This window comes from Solea solea, chromosome 6 (assembly GCF_958295425.1).
Source record: "Solea solea chromosome 6, fSolSol10.1, whole genome shotgun sequence".
NCBI lineage: Eukaryota > Metazoa > Chordata > Actinopteri > Pleuronectiformes > Soleidae > Solea > Solea solea.
This window is the reverse complement of record NC_081139.1, coordinates 21,791,627-21,806,373: the sequence shown is the minus strand read 5'-3', so window position 1 is coordinate 21,806,373 and position 14,747 is coordinate 21,791,627. Positions and strand designations below refer to the sequence as shown.

General features: G+C 40.2%; 2 protein-coding genes across 6 annotated transcripts; both read left to right on the top strand.

Annotated features, from left to right (window-relative positions):
• The first annotated feature begins 353 nt into the window (after nt 1-353).
• On the top strand, nt 354-3,181 carry smug1 (single-strand-selective monofunctional uracil-DNA glycosylase 1). Its single transcript, XM_058630551.1, has 2 exons — nt 354-831; nt 2,414-3,181. Exons 1-2 carry the CDS (start codon nt 529-531, stop codon nt 2,942-2,944), a joined length of 834 nt encoding a protein of 277 aa, XP_058486534.1. The 5' UTR covers nt 354-528; the 3' UTR covers nt 2,945-3,181.
• Nucleotides 3,182-5,642: 2,461 nt separating this feature from the next.
• LOC131461172 (calcium-binding and coiled-coil domain-containing protein 1-like) lies at nt 5,643-14,747 on the top strand. Of its 5 annotated transcripts, none has more exons than XM_058632219.1 (13): nt 5,643-5,733; nt 5,824-5,895; nt 6,173-6,316; nt 7,229-7,331; nt 7,419-7,606; nt 8,155-8,367; nt 8,468-8,617; nt 8,708-8,776; nt 9,132-9,386; nt 9,476-9,601; nt 10,697-10,792; nt 12,747-12,826; nt 13,930-14,747. In XM_058632219.1, exons 1-13 carry the CDS (start codon nt 5,716-5,718, stop codon nt 13,955-13,957), a joined length of 1,542 nt encoding a protein of 513 aa, XP_058488202.1. In that variant the 5' UTR covers nt 5,643-5,715; the 3' UTR covers nt 13,958-14,747. The 5 variants fall into 5 exon arrangements, 4 of the variants coding, with proteins under 4 accessions (XP_058488202.1, XP_058488203.1, XP_058488205.1 ...); XM_058632221.1 differs by having other exon boundaries at nt 5,657-5,733; nt 5,829-5,895; XR_009240452.1 differs by lacking the exons at nt 12,747-12,826; nt 13,930-14,747 and adding an exon at nt 10,298-10,557 and having other exon boundaries at nt 10,697-10,766.

Here is a 14,747-nt window from a genome sequence, read left to right as displayed (position 1 = left end):
AGGAAAAAGCAGCTTTGATTTTTAACTTGAAATCTCTCTTGAAAAACTACTACGTCAGAATGTCTAATTTCCAGTATGTTAGTAGTCATAGATGTTCTGAACACAACTTAGTCAGTCTTGTCCAGAACTAATGGGAATTTTAATTTTTATTACGTCTCAAAGTTGAGATGTGGGACTTTTAATTTGAAATTTCTTTAATGTCTGTTCCAGTTCACTAGTAGGCAAAGTGTGCGACTCCTAACAGGAAATTTCTCTTAAACTGTACAGTAAAAATGTCTGTCCCGAGTTCAAATGTCGGGTGTAATGACAGCAGTGTGGCTGTAGAGGGCAGCAGCCATTTCAGTGCACGGGAAGGGAAAGAAGCAGAGGAAGAAAATAGTCGTGTTTATCAACAAAACTGAAACATAAAAACCTCAGCAGGAAGACAGAAGCTACAACTTTATTATATATGTATAAAACAACCGTTTTGTTTGGGGTACGCTTAACTGACAAACAGGAACTAATTAGCGTGTCAGCAGGCGGTGGACGATGTCAGACGGTAACCAGCAGTCACGGACGCTAGCTTTTGGAGATGGCGATAAGGAAGTGGCTCAGCGTGACCAGCGATTTAAACCGAACGCGTCCGCTTCCTCCAGGTTTCTGCAGGTTGAACTGGAGCTGAACGCTCACCTCCGCCGGCTCACCTTCGGCGAGCCGGTGCGGTTCATCTACAACCCGCTGGAGTACGCGTGGAACACGCACCGCTGCTACGTGGAGAAATACTGTGGAGGCGGACAAAGGATCCTCTTTCTGGGGATGAACCCCGGACCATTCGGCATGGCACAGACTGGGGTGAGAAACTACTGATAGAAACGGACAAACATGAGAACACGTTGGATTTAGCTTTAATTCAACACTGAGATTCACTCAGGGACCGGGTCACAGGGTTTTGGGGTTTTTATCACTTAGGGACCGTCAATAAATGTGTCTAGAGTAGGAAGCACTGCTTATAATAACTAACATGTCACTTGACTGAATGACTGACAACACACCAGACCATTGTAACCAAACAGTGCTTCTTATGTTTTGTATTTAGTTTGTACTTAAAGGTGCAGTGTATAGGATTTAGCAGCATCTATAGGTGAAGTTTGCAGCTGAATATCTTTCACCTCATCCTTCCCTTCCAAGTGTGTAGGTCATAGAGGTCAGTAACTGGCGGCCCAAGGGCCAAAACTGGCCTGCCAGCATTAATGTCTGGCCTGGTAGATGCATTTCAAAATCTGATTTTTAAAAATTGTGTAATTTTCTTCACAAAAGTCATGCAGAATTCAGAGCCTTCATACTGAAAGACTCAAAGACCAATTTTAAGACACTGGTAACATTCTGTGGCAAATTCAAGTTACTTTTTTAAACCCACACAAAATTTGCCATTTTTGTATTGAATAGTTCAGATTAGGGTTAGCACTGGTTAGCACTCTTGTCTTTGCAGCAAGAGGGCCTTTCTGCATGGAGTTTGCATGTTCTCCGATTTCCTCTCACAGTCCAAAAAAAAACATGCAACATGCAAAATATTGGCCCTAGCCCAAAATGACTTGATTACCCCTGGTGTAGAAGAACCTATGGAAGCCTTCAGTGTAGAGCTGCAACTAACGATTATTTTCATAATCGATTAATCTGTCGATTATTTTCTCGATTAATCGATGAATCGTTTGGTCCATAAAATATCAGAAAACCATAAAAAATGTTGATCGGTGTTCGTCAAACCTGGAAATGATGATGTTCTCAAATGTCTTGTTTTGTCCACAAACCAAAATGACTTTTAATGATTAATTTGTTATCCAGAGCAAAGAAATTAAGAAAACATTCATATTTAAGAAGCTTAAACAATCAGAAATCTTGTTTTAATCATGAAAAAAGCTTCAAACCGAGTAATCGATTATCAAAATAGTTGTCGATTAATTTAGTAATCGATTAATAATCGATTCATTGATTAATCGTTTCAGCTCTACTTCAGTGATTATTAAAGCACAAAATGTGTTTAGTTTGTCCATTAAAAACATGGCGTCCTCTGCAGTGACTCCTCCTGATTTAAATATGGAGTGGTTTTGTATTAGTGTTGTGTTTTTCCCACCTAATGGGGATCTTAATAAATCCAATCAAATAGTTCGAAAGCATCAACTCATATGTTCAGGTAATTGCACACAAAAGCATTTTATATTCATTTCTAGGGATAGAAATAGGGAAAATAATAAGGGGGACAATGTGTAGGAAGAACCATAACACCCACTAAACACAGAATAATATTGAACTAAAACGAGTCCAGGAGGGATCATTTACAGATATTTAATACATGTATGTATTCTATTTATATACTGTTTTAAAAAAACAATAACTGGCAGCATCTTTAAGTTATTGTTTTTCTGTCTCTGCTCAGGTCCCATTTGGTGAAGTGAGGTCAGTGGTTGACTGGCTGCAGGTCACCGGGGAGGTCGGTCATCCTGATGAAGAGCATCCAAAGCGACAGATTACAGGACTTGCTTGTACTCGGAAGGAAGTGAGCGGTGCACGTTTTTGGGGATTCTTCAGAAAGTTGTGCGGCGAACCCGAGCTCTTCTTCCGCCACTGCTTTGTGCACAACCTTTGCCCGCTGATCTTCATGAGTGCCACCGGGAAGAATCTGACTCCCCCTGATCTGCCCGCAGCTGAGCGGGAGGCTCTGCTGAAACTCTGTGACATTGCGCTGTGCCAGGCGGTGGAGGCACTTGGCGTCTCCATGGTGATCGGGGTTGGGAGAGTGGCAGAGCAGCGAGCGCGGCGAGCTCTCTCTGCTGCGGGTGTCAATGTGCGAGTCGAGGGCATCATGCACCCGTCACCTCGAAACCCACTGGCCAATAAGGGCTGGGAGGGCGTGGCCAAAGCCAAACTGGAAGAACTGGGTGTCTTGTCGCTGCTGAGCAGCACGTGAGCCAATCAGGGCGAAGTGTAGGCTGACACTTCACTCTCAGATACACTGAACCATTAAGAGCTGGTTTTACAGTCACACTGTAAACACATCAGCTAACATCTGTCCGTCTGAGATGGTTTTCTTTACACTGAAGTGGACAAACTATAGATTTTTATCAATTCATTTTATGAGTATTTCTACACTAATGTCACTTAACTTGTGATTTTTATCAAAAAAGGCTCTGTGTGTTTGATTTTGGGTGTGTTGTTTTTTTTTTGAAAAATGTATATTTTACTTTTTAAACAAGTATTTTTTCAGCCTTATCAAAAACAATAGCAATGCAATGTTCATGTTTTAATGGCACTTTTCCATTATACAATTCTGGCACTACTAACTGCTGTGACGCTGTTTTATAAGCGACATAAACACACAACAACAACTAGTGACAGGTAAAGCAGTTATTTTCAGTGTAACTGAATCATTAGAATCAGGTCATTGAAAAGATTAGTTCAGTACTTCCTACATGACCAGAGCACAGACTCCGTCTGATACAGTCACAATGTTGGAGATTAACTGATGTTTTTAGGATTTTTTAGAAGTCTTTTTAACTGATCTACAGTTTGGCATTGTTCAGTTTGATTCTTGTGTCCGACGTCGTGCTCATGACTCTTCCAGTGACGACACTCTCTGACCGATCAGTAACATTAGTATCGGCTCAGCTAACTTGGAACCACCAGAGCAGGTACTAAAAAAAGCTAAAAAAAGGTACCAGGTACAATCACTAATGGAAAAGCAACACAAAACTGACTAGAGTGCTAGAATTGTGTAATGGAAAAGCGTCACAATGGTGTTCTATTTACATTGGAAGTCGGAACTGGGGGTGATGTCACCTCCAAGTTGACCATGTTCTATTTCAGGAGTCAAAGAAAACAAAACCACAGATGCAAATGTATCTTGGGCTAGCCACAGTTAGCAACACCAGTGAAAAACAACGCTCTACACAGTGTTTTGTCCACAGTAACGGTGCAGAAACATGTACACAGACAAAAATTGAACAGTACTATGTGTTTGTCTGATTTACAAATTACAAATATGACACAAGTGCAGTTACCAGTAAAAGTAGCAGCGTGCTGTTAGCATTGATGCAAGTGGAAGCTTATGTCGGGATTTCTCAGTTGGATGTCTGATATGAGGGAAAGTCCAACTTCCAACTACAACTGGAACGTGCCATACTATATAAGCTATGTGTGATTGTGTCAGTTTGTCTAATAACAAGATTATGTGTAAACATACTCTCAAGCTATTTTAGATTTAAGTTGCGTCAACATTTAGCAACATTTATTGCTGACGTTGCAGCTGAATCTGCTATGTACGTATTGGAGAACCTATGTAGCCTTCAGTTAGCATCTAAAGTCAAATTCTTTTTAGTTTGTCCCTTGTGGGCTACTGTAAACCCGTGGCCTCTGTAGAGCTGATCCCACTCCTGATATAAGTGTCAATATAAAAGGCTCATTCTGGGGTAATGAAAGCCAACAATTCATACAATCAGGTGATTGTAGACTTAATAAATTAACTATAATCATTTTCAGGTTCTGTCAAATCAAAATGATTTCACTTAAATTGGACCTTTAACAGGTTTTTGATTTATTTGGGGATATTTTATATTATTTCTCTCAGTAATCTCAGTTTCTCAGCACTCATACAACCACGCTTCATTTTTACATTATGGTCTTACAACACTACATGTGACCAGCAGAGGGCAGTATAATGCCTGGTGCTCAAACAATAGGCACAAGGCATTTTCAAACCATTTGTCTCATGAACAAGGACTTTCAAAATTGCTCTCATTTCGAGCCTCATTTATCAATTGGTCTATTTAAAAAATGTTTTTATTTTTTATATTGATTATGTATGGAACCGTGTTGTAGTCACACAAGGAAAAAAAACATTATTTCAGAAAAATATAATATTTTTATTAAGAAAAACAAACAATACAGCTGTGTTTATTATTACAATTATTTATGATTTGTATTTGTGAAAAAAAATATCAAACTGCTCTCTTTCTGAAATTGTTTTTTCATTAGAAAATAAAATTCCACTCAGTTTTCTGACTTAATGATGTCTGAATCAAGTTATTAAAAACAAAACCCTGCTGTTTGTGTGAATTAATCAGCTATTTCTTCCTTAAAAATAAAAATTCTGCTCTGTTTGTCTGAGTCAGTGAGGATTATTTGTGTGGGCTTGTGCTGAAACTAGAGCGCCATCAAGTGTGCACCTCTGGGATCACGACTCTTACACAATCACAGATCGTGCACGAATAATAAACAAAAAAAGCTTATTGTCTGTTATATAATGGGACTGTATCCAGTTTAGTGAAACAGAGTGACAGATGAGGGTTTCAGCAGACTTCAGTACTGTGGGCTCACTCATGTTGTTATGAAGAGGAGACATGTTTAGTCTTGAAGTGACAAACACCCTCCTCCTCCTCCTCAGCAGCTTCTACTCAGATATACAATGAACAACAACCGACATCAGCAGATCCTGTGTCCTAAAACCTGTGTTACCTCATGGGAGTTGAAGTCTGTGGAGTCCCTTTGCTTCGTGATGAGCCGAGCGCCTGTGAACTGCATCTCCCATCACTCACCCACAGCAGCACTCATTTTACCGGGGGGTGTCCACATGGTTCAGGAGATGTTGTGAAACTCTTGCACTTGACTGGGTTTCTCATCACTGTCCCCACACTGATGCACAGTCCTGTCCTTCCATGAGGTAGCAGGAAAAACATCACACCCATGTCTCAACACAATAAGGTAAGATTTAAAACATTAATCCCCACAGAGTTCAGTTGTTTATCAAATTCTAGTTTTGTTTCTTAGAAAGTCGTATTTACCTCATTTTAGAATAGAAGTTCACTGAACAAGAACAAGACGCAGGATTCGCCTCTTAGTTTCAGAGGAAAACGAACAAAGAAGGTATAAAAACGCACTGCTTTTCAAATAAATGAAGATGTTGTTGTGATGTACAATAGAGTGATGGATTTAAAGATACATCCTCACACAGTGTGTGGGGCTACAAACAGTTTTTTCTTCAGCATAAGAGCTTGTTGTTGGTCAACATATAGGCGACTTGCTGTCATGCTCGACATGCTGCATTCCTGAACTGACTGTGCTCTCAGCTTTCATCAGCTGCTCTCCCACAGAATGAAACTGGAGCTCATTTCACTGGATCCACGTTGTGCTTTCCTCACAGCTTCCTGATAACATGGAAAAACAATCTGCAGTGGTGTTTCGAAATGTGGGGCAACTCTACTTCTCCCAAACCAGAGTGGAGTGTCACTACAGTCTGACCTCTGACCACCAGTGGAGCAACAAAGACTGGATAGGGATTTTTGAGGTATAACCCCGCCCCCCATCCCACTCACTAACTTTACTTACTTTGTTGTAAAAGTCCAATGTCTATGTGTCATCATAGGGTGGCTGCACAAAACTGCCGTGACGTCATTTTATACGTGACACAAACTAGTGATGGGCAAAGCAGTTGTTTACGGTGTAACTGAATCGTCAGAATCAGTTCATTAAAAAGATTAGTTCAGTACTTCCTGCATAACCGGCGCGCATTCAGCTCACAATCGCCAGCTTTCAGCAGTGCTGTCACTAAATTCACCAAACCGCTCTGGTAAATATTGAGGTTTAAGATGTTTCCTTCTAAATGTCGGAGATGAACGCATGTTTTCTGGGCTGTTAAGTCTTTTATTGTCTCCGACTTCGCGCTCATGACTCTTCCAGTGACGACACTCTCTGACCAATCAGTTGCTGGCAGTCTGTTGACGTCACATTTTAGTATCAGCTCAGCTCGCTTGGAAGGAACCAGCACCAAGTACCAGGTAAAAAAACCTGGGTAGAGCCGAGTAGTGCTAGAACTGTATGTTCTAGCACTACTAGAAATGTTTCTACAGCATTTTATAGCAGGAGCTTACTTGGAAAATGATCCCCTGTGGTTGTGTGAAGGCCACTAGGAGGGGTTATATTTTTAACGAATTTAAAATAATGTTAATATCTTTGTATATTGTAATTTTCTTTTTTGGTAATGCATGTTTATTATTTATTATCTTTATCTTTACTGTCTTGCTGCGGTAACAATGCAAATTTCCCCACTGCCGGACAAATAAAGGACTATCTTATCTTATCTTATCTTAAGTGTTTGTTGCACTCTGCAGTCTCACCATTAGATGTCACTCATTCTCACAAACTCTTACACACTGGACTGTGTTTGTGACTAGTGAATGTGTTTTCTATAATCTCACAGATGGGCTGGACCTCACTGAAAAAGTATTACACGTACACATGGGCTCTTGTTCCTGAAGGTTACACTGAGGGAACCAGTGTCCACTGCTGTGTCCTCTTCCATGGTAAGACTTCAGCCAAACACTTCAAACTGTTCAAGTACTAAAACATGACTGAGTCAATTGTGAAAAGTGAACGTCTGCCCGATGCAGCCTGTTACCTGCCCCGTCCTGGTACAGTGGAGTACCAGTTTGTGTACGTGGATAAGATGGGACACGTGTGCACTCGTAGTCGGCCCTTCACGTTCAATGCTCCCAAACCTCTGGAGGAGCTGGAGACTCTGAAAGAGGAACACGATGAGGAGCTGCTCCTGGTCATTCCCAGAGCTCAGCTGCTGCAGGTGAGGAGACAAAACCAGGGATACGTCAGTTAGTTTGTATTTTTAAATAGGGCTGTACTTGGTGCTCATGCATAGTCAGTGCATTGGAGAAGAAGATGGGAGAACCAAACATCCATCCATTGTCTCCCACTTTATCTATTTATTTACCCTCCACATGAGGGTTGCGGGTTCACTGGAGCCAGTGCCTGCTGACACCGGCTGAAAGGCGGGGAACACCCTGGACCTGCTGTCTCTATTCACACCAAAACCATGCAGATTCTCTCGTCTCACTCTCCAAACAGTTTGCTCTATTTAACAATTCTTATACAGTCCCATATCAAAAAAACAATCAAATACCCCTTTAATTATTGCGTAACTATGCACAAATAGTTATTAACTGGGTGTGTTTTCAATTAAAAAGAACAATAAATAATTTGGCTGTTCTGTGAGAGAAAGCAGAATATTTTCTGAGCTGTTTGTTAGGAAATACAATTTCTCTGCTTGTAAATAACAAATCAATGAATGAATCAGTGCAAACCTCCCTGGTTTCCCCCTTGTGCTGTGAGCAGAGTCGCCTGGAGGAATGTTTAAAAAAACAGATGGACTTAGAGCGCGGCCTGGAGGAGACAAAGCAGGAGGCAGACGACGAGAAAAACGAGAGCAGAAGATTAAAGATGGAGTGGGAGAACGAGAGAGAAGCGATGAAGGAGGAGATGACAGAGCTCAGAGAAAACCTGAGACACACCTGTGACATGCTGGAGAAGATGGAGGGAAAACACCAGGCATGGATGTTTCCACATTAGTCAGTGCAGACTTTTACTTGGTTTTTCTCTCCATTTCATAAAATCTATTGTTTTTGTCTCCTCTGAAAAACACGAAAAGGATGCAAGGTGTAGTCAAGAGAGTCTGACCTCTCAGCGGAGCAAACTTATGGCTGACAGGACTGAGTGTGAGCAGCGAATCAAAGACCTGGAGGACGAAGTCAAAGCGCTGACGGAGAGGAAGGAAGAAGGAAACGTGGAACTGGAAAGGAAAGTGTTTAAGATGCACACACTAGCTCACACTTTTATCATAGACCTTCTGTAGCTCCTGGAAAAAACATCCTGCTCTGCTCTCCACAGGCTGAGGGAGAGACTGAAGAAGATGTCCAGTCAAATGAAACACAACGAGGAAAAGAGAAAGACTCTGCAGGTCATTGCTTGATGCTTCTTCTTCTTCTTCTTAAAACTACTTTTTACAGCCCTCCACTGAATATCATGTCTCTTCCTCGTAAACACAGTGTGTATGCTGAGGTTATAGATTATAGACAGATTATAATCCTATAAAAAAAATATGTTTGTTGGCAATATTATTTTAATACTAACAATAAAAATACATTCAATTATTATATTCATCAGAAGAACTTATACTTATATATAGTATGTATATATATAAGTATAAATATATATTGTATATACATATATATATATATACATATGAAAGCTTGTTTAGTGTTTTCATGACAGTTATTCCTGTTGTCTTATCTCCTCCTGCTCTTCTCCTGCAGGTGGAGGTTGACGCGGGTCTGGCAGAGGTTCGAGGGCTGCAGGAGCGTCTGGAGGCCAGTGAGCATGTGAACGAGTGCCTGCGCAGGGAGCTGAGGGATCTGTCCACCCATCAAGCCCACACCCACACTGAGCTGCACCAGGCCCGTCTGCAGGTGGCCCAGCTCAGCCTGCAGCTGTCTGAGGAGAACCTGGTCCTCAGGGAGGAGCGTGCCAGCTGGGCTCTGGAGAGAGAGGCCAACAAACAAGCAGCAGAAGTGAGGAGGCAGTCAAATCTGATCCCGCACCATCCACGACACACATGTATCTCTATGTTAGTTAAGTGTCTGGTTTTGTTGTCGTGCAGGCGGTGAACAAGAAAATACAAGAACTGAGCTGTGAGGTGCAGAGGAAGGAGGACTGGCTGCAGGAGGAGAGGGTGGAGAGGGAGAAGCTGGAAGTGGAGCTTGGGAGAGAGAGAGATCAAAATAGAGTGAGTACATTTTAAATTACATTTACAAGTATTTAAAGAGTTAAAAGCATAGTTCAGGTTTTTGAAAGCGAGTTGTGTGAACTATTGCCAGTTCAGGTTTTTGAAAGCGAGTTGTGTGAACTATTGCCACATCATCAACACTGCTCTCATAGAAAACATGGCTGCCGGCAGGGACAGGTGAAAATAATTGATTTGGGCATTTTAACTGTAGGCTCACCCACTAATATCTACACCTACTACAGTCTGTGATCCCTTGAGAACATGTTTGACAGCCTTTCTCTGCTGGAAACTGAAGATTCTAACCCACTCACTCTCCTGCACCAAAGTCCATTAAGAAAAACACAGGAACACAGGAGATTCTGGTCTGTTGTTGCCATGGTTTGTGTCACATAGGTAAACACAAACAAACAATATCAAACACCAAAATCACAAGAATAACTCATTTGAACTTAGTGATGGAGGCAGTAATGGCTCAACGACTCCTGTGTGGTGTGTGTGTGTGTGTGTGTGTAAAAACACAAATTTTCTCTTTGGACTTTGGTCCCAGAAGTGAGAGATTTACCACACAAACCTTAGATTCCAGTCAAAAAACTTAGCAAACATATTATTAAGCTATTACAGATTTAGGCAGGTCTACATTTTATTAAGTGAGACTTTTGTTTAGTGGATAAAGTCTGTATTTCCTTGTGTCCTCAGTGAGTGGGGGAACAGCAGGTGCAGGGAGGGCAGTCAGCTGCATGTGAGACGCTGCATGTTCAGTACGTACCTCATACAGCCGCTCTAAGAAAGAACAAACTATTCCTTTAATACGTAAACACACTGGGCTTTAAAAAGCCAAGCTGCATCAGCTCCAGTTGCTCAGATTACCTCTTTGGAAAGTCAAGAACTGTGCCAGAGTTCAGCGCTGCTCCTTCATGACTCACATGCGGGCACCAATAGAAAACCTTCCATGAACAGTGAGTAAACATTTCCTCTCACCGTCATGAGATCAACACTAGGAAAGCAAAGGAGACAAGCCAAGTCACATGTGAGGCTGGTGGTCAGATGGTCTTATGCTGCTGCTGCTGCTGCTGCTGCTGCTGCTGCCCCCTGCAGGTGCTGCTCAGTGAAGCCAATCAGGAGCTGCAGGAGCTGAAGGCCAGTTTGAGGAAAGTCCAGACAGAGAGAGAGGAGCAGCAGCTCCAGACACAGGCAAGGATTTCACAGCAGACCACATATCCACCTATAACATGTTTGTTTGTTTTGTTTGGTGGTTTTTCTTTCTGTACATCACATCAGCTCTTCTTGTTCGGAGAGTGGCTGCGTTACATCTGTTACCATATCTGTGACCTCTCAAATATGAACAGAACCCTTTATTCTGCCCATTATTGGGTGAATTTATGTTCATCATAAAGATGGTTTATTTACAACAGGTAAAGGCTAAATATTTTGTATTCTGTATGATGCTGTTCTGTGAACATTATAAATGAGAGAATATTATAAAATCCTCATATGTGCCAGGGCAAATATCACTATTTTACTGATTAAGGTGCTCTAACATAAACAATCCCGGGCGTCACTACTTCATGGCCCCTCGAGGTGGCGTTGTTCAAATGTTACCTGGCTGAATAAGAGATAGTTTACGGCGGGAGAAAGATGAAGAAAGCTTCATTAACAGATGCTCCATCCACGTTCACTACATAGACTTGATGACCTTTGTTCTCCATGTTGTGAATAAAAAGAGAAACCCTGCACTTTGAACTTTTCACAAACGTATTGTTTTCCTCAGTTAGACAGATATCGTCTAACAATGTGTTGACTATCACACAATCGTCACCCGCCATTGGTGGCACATGTTTTCCATGGCTTTCCACGGCCCTTTAGGTCAGCACACAGCATTTCTCTTCCACTTGAGTAAAGCGTCTATATTGATTCCCTCACCTCCTGACTCGTCCTCGTTCAGTACCACTCACCTGTTTCTCTGGATCACAGCAAAGAAAGACAACACACGCAGGTGTGCCATCCCATTCACACGTCACACAACAAGGATTAACACCACAGACACACAACAGACCTGAGCTGGCAAATATTTGACTTGTTTCTGGATGGAGCTCCTCCACCTCCCACACTCTATTGTTTAAAAAACAAACAAACAACAGGATCACAAATGCTTTGGCTATTATAACCAAAGCATTTACCAATTTACCATTTTAAAAAACATTATGATTTATGGTTACATTTAATAACAAACACAATCTTCCTGTTCGGTTATAAGATTTCTTATCCATGAGTAAACCTGTGTTTTACAAAATATTTTAGAAGATTATACACTTGAGCAATATACAAAGTATAATAAACGAGTATAAGCCAATTATTGTGCCTTGTATTTCAGTGATAATCGGTTATAGATGTTATTAGGCATCAGACATGATAATACATACGATATTTTATAATTCCAGCTCACCTCTAGTAATATTTGTATATTTGATCTATTTGTAATTTTACATCACCTGCACATTAAAAGCAAAATAGATGCTGATCTATTCTCTTCTTGCAGTTAATGTAAATCTGAGGTTAAACATTATATTCACTCTTTATTCAATACGGCTGCAATGATTCATTGAAAATGAATCCTTCACTCATTTTATAATCGATTCATCGATATGAATGTTTCCTTATTTTTAGTAAAACAAGTTTCTTTGAATGTTCAGCTTCTGAAATTTGAATATTTTCTGGTTTCTTTGTTAAATTTGTGGCCAAAACAAGACATTTGAGAACATTTTTCAACATTTTATGACATTTTATGGACCAAACGATTACTTGATTCATTAAGAAAAATAATCGACAGATTATTGATTATGAAAATAATTGTTAGTTGCTGCTCTAATTGTGAACAAGTTATCAATTTTATTTGAAGTTTCCAATCATTTCCGAAGTTTAGATCATATTAACCTCTTATCTTCTAGATCATCATATAAAATACAACAGACTATTTAATTTATTGAATATTTTTCCTCTACTGGCTCCTTCAAATGAGTCAAGACACAATCTTACAAGTCTGGAGCTTTTCCCTGAGCTTGTATTATTATTATTATTTTTTTTAAAGTAGTAAATATATCCTACAGATACAAGATAGATACATTTCTCAGCTTCTGTCTTTTTGTAGGACAAGAGGATGTGGGCGGGGCCTCCAGCTGAGGAACAGAAACAACGGAGGCCTCCAGAACTCATCCACCCGGTCCTGAGGTGACAGATCTGTCTTTCCACACAGTCTCACTTCACACCCTGTTGTCCTCTCCATGTCTCCTAAAATAATATGTGATGACTTCCTTCACACTCACGTCCTAACTGACCTGTCTTCACTCATTAACATCTAGAGCAGCTTTCCCCAAAAAGCTCTAAAAACCACCTCGACATACAGTATGTCGTATTGTTTTATTGTTATATTTTACTATTTCTGAATGTATATACTGATCTTATCTTGAATTTAAGATTGCAGCAGCCCAATTTAAATTCTGAAACTTTTATATAAATCTACAGCAGGGGTCTGCAAGAGCTCAAGGCAATAAATGAACGTGTTTTAACATTCGTGCATCACATCCAACGTCTACGTGAAATGTAATATTGAAAAGCTTCGACAAACTTGTGTTTGAAATATGGGAAGCCATTCAAGACACTTAAATGCAGTAATGTGTACACGAAGAACCTTACTACGTGTTATTTTCTTCATTTTATGGGTCAAATAGGTTCTATTTGCGTGGAGAGGGGACAAATATGTCTCTTTTCATCCAAAAGGTTGCAGACCCCTGACCTCCGGGATCAAGGATGTCCATAGAATTTGTTTCATTAATGGGGAAAAAATGATCTTCAAACTTATAATCAGGCACCTGTAACGTATTAAAGTCCTCCATATATTATACATAAATTGCACTTAAGAATTTAGTGACAATAAACATAACAATGTAATTTGATGCTTAAAGGTCCAGTATGTAAAATTTAGTGACATCTAAATGGTGACACTGCAGATTATAACAAACTCCCTTTCCTATAAACACTAGAGAACTACGGTGGCTTTTGTGGTTAACTATCAAAGTGCAAAACTATTTTTTCCATCTGGGCTGCTGTAGAAAATTTCTTATTCATTTTCTTCATTTTGTCTTTGTGGTCGTCCTGCGCCCCTACAGTGGATGGCGCTCTAGAGCCTGCTCTAAATTCACTGATCTAGAGATGAGAAATTAAAATCTATTGAAGCGGGAATAAAAACAGTGCAGCAGGATTATATCAGAATGATGTGAGCGGTGACAGAAACATGGAATTCTCACCTTTTTCAAATCTCCCTCTCTCTGTAGTGAGCTGACTGACTCCCCCATGTGGTGACACAGAGAAGGACGGCTGGACCACAGGCTGCTTCTTCTTTTTTTAGTTTTAAAAATTAGTTTCTTCAAATGAATGTGATCTCTCTATGGTTTCATGTAGAAAACGGCCGTCACAGAGGCCATGATATAGATCCTTTACCTTGTGAGCGCCTGAATTCAGAGACAAGTTGGTGCAGTGGTGAATCGTCAGTATTTAATAGTGTGTGTGTGACTCATGGTTTTTCTGACTGGTTTAGGATTTACAATTTATTTAAGGAGAATTTATAGGAGAATATTTTTGTTTTTTGTTCTATAAAGTTTTTTATATTAAAATGTGAATGTTGTGATATGTGATTATGACAAATGCTGTCATTAGTAGCTGGAATTGGGGACGTTACATGATGTTATTATGGTTTATCAGCCCCTAACCGTGTGTGTGTGTGTGTGTGTGTGTGTGTGTGTGTGTGTGTGTGTGAAATGTTCTGTTGCAGTTTGCTGAGCTGAATGTCACATGGAGAGACGAGCGTTCTAATATAATAATAAATACACACCGACTTCCTCTTAACCTATTTCACTATTTGTAACATTGTCTGACAAATTATAAATATCATTCAAGAAAGTAAATAAGCCTCATTTTTGTGAAGTTGTTCTTATTTATTTATTTTTTTGCCTAAAAAGAAGTTTTACAGTAGAAAAATAAACTCATTTTAACAAAAACAAATCAAATGTTGTCTTAATCAGATACGACAGCTGACTGTAAGCCTTGATTACCAGCTGAGACTGTTGTCTGCATTAAATCCCAACTGCTCCCA

Excerpts from the sequence above, each read along its gene's own strand:
- smug1 (XM_058630551.1), top strand. The coding sequence starts at position 529 with ATGTCAGACGGTAACCAGCAGTCACGGACGCTAGCTTTTGGAGATGGC. Across the intron at positions 832-2,413 it reads TCGGCATGGCACAGACTGGG|GTCCCATTTGGTGAAGTGAG; the intron begins GTGAGAAACTAC and ends GTCTCTGCTCAG.
- LOC131461172 (XM_058632219.1), top strand. Across the intron at positions 7,607-8,154 it reads CCAGAGCTCAGCTGCTGCAG|AGTCGCCTGGAGGAATGTTT; the intron begins GTGAGGAGACAA and ends TGCTGTGAGCAG. Across the intron at positions 8,618-8,707 it reads GAAACGTGGAACTGGAAAGG|CTGAGGGAGAGACTGAAGAA; the intron begins AAAGTGTTTAAG and ends GCTCTCCACAGG.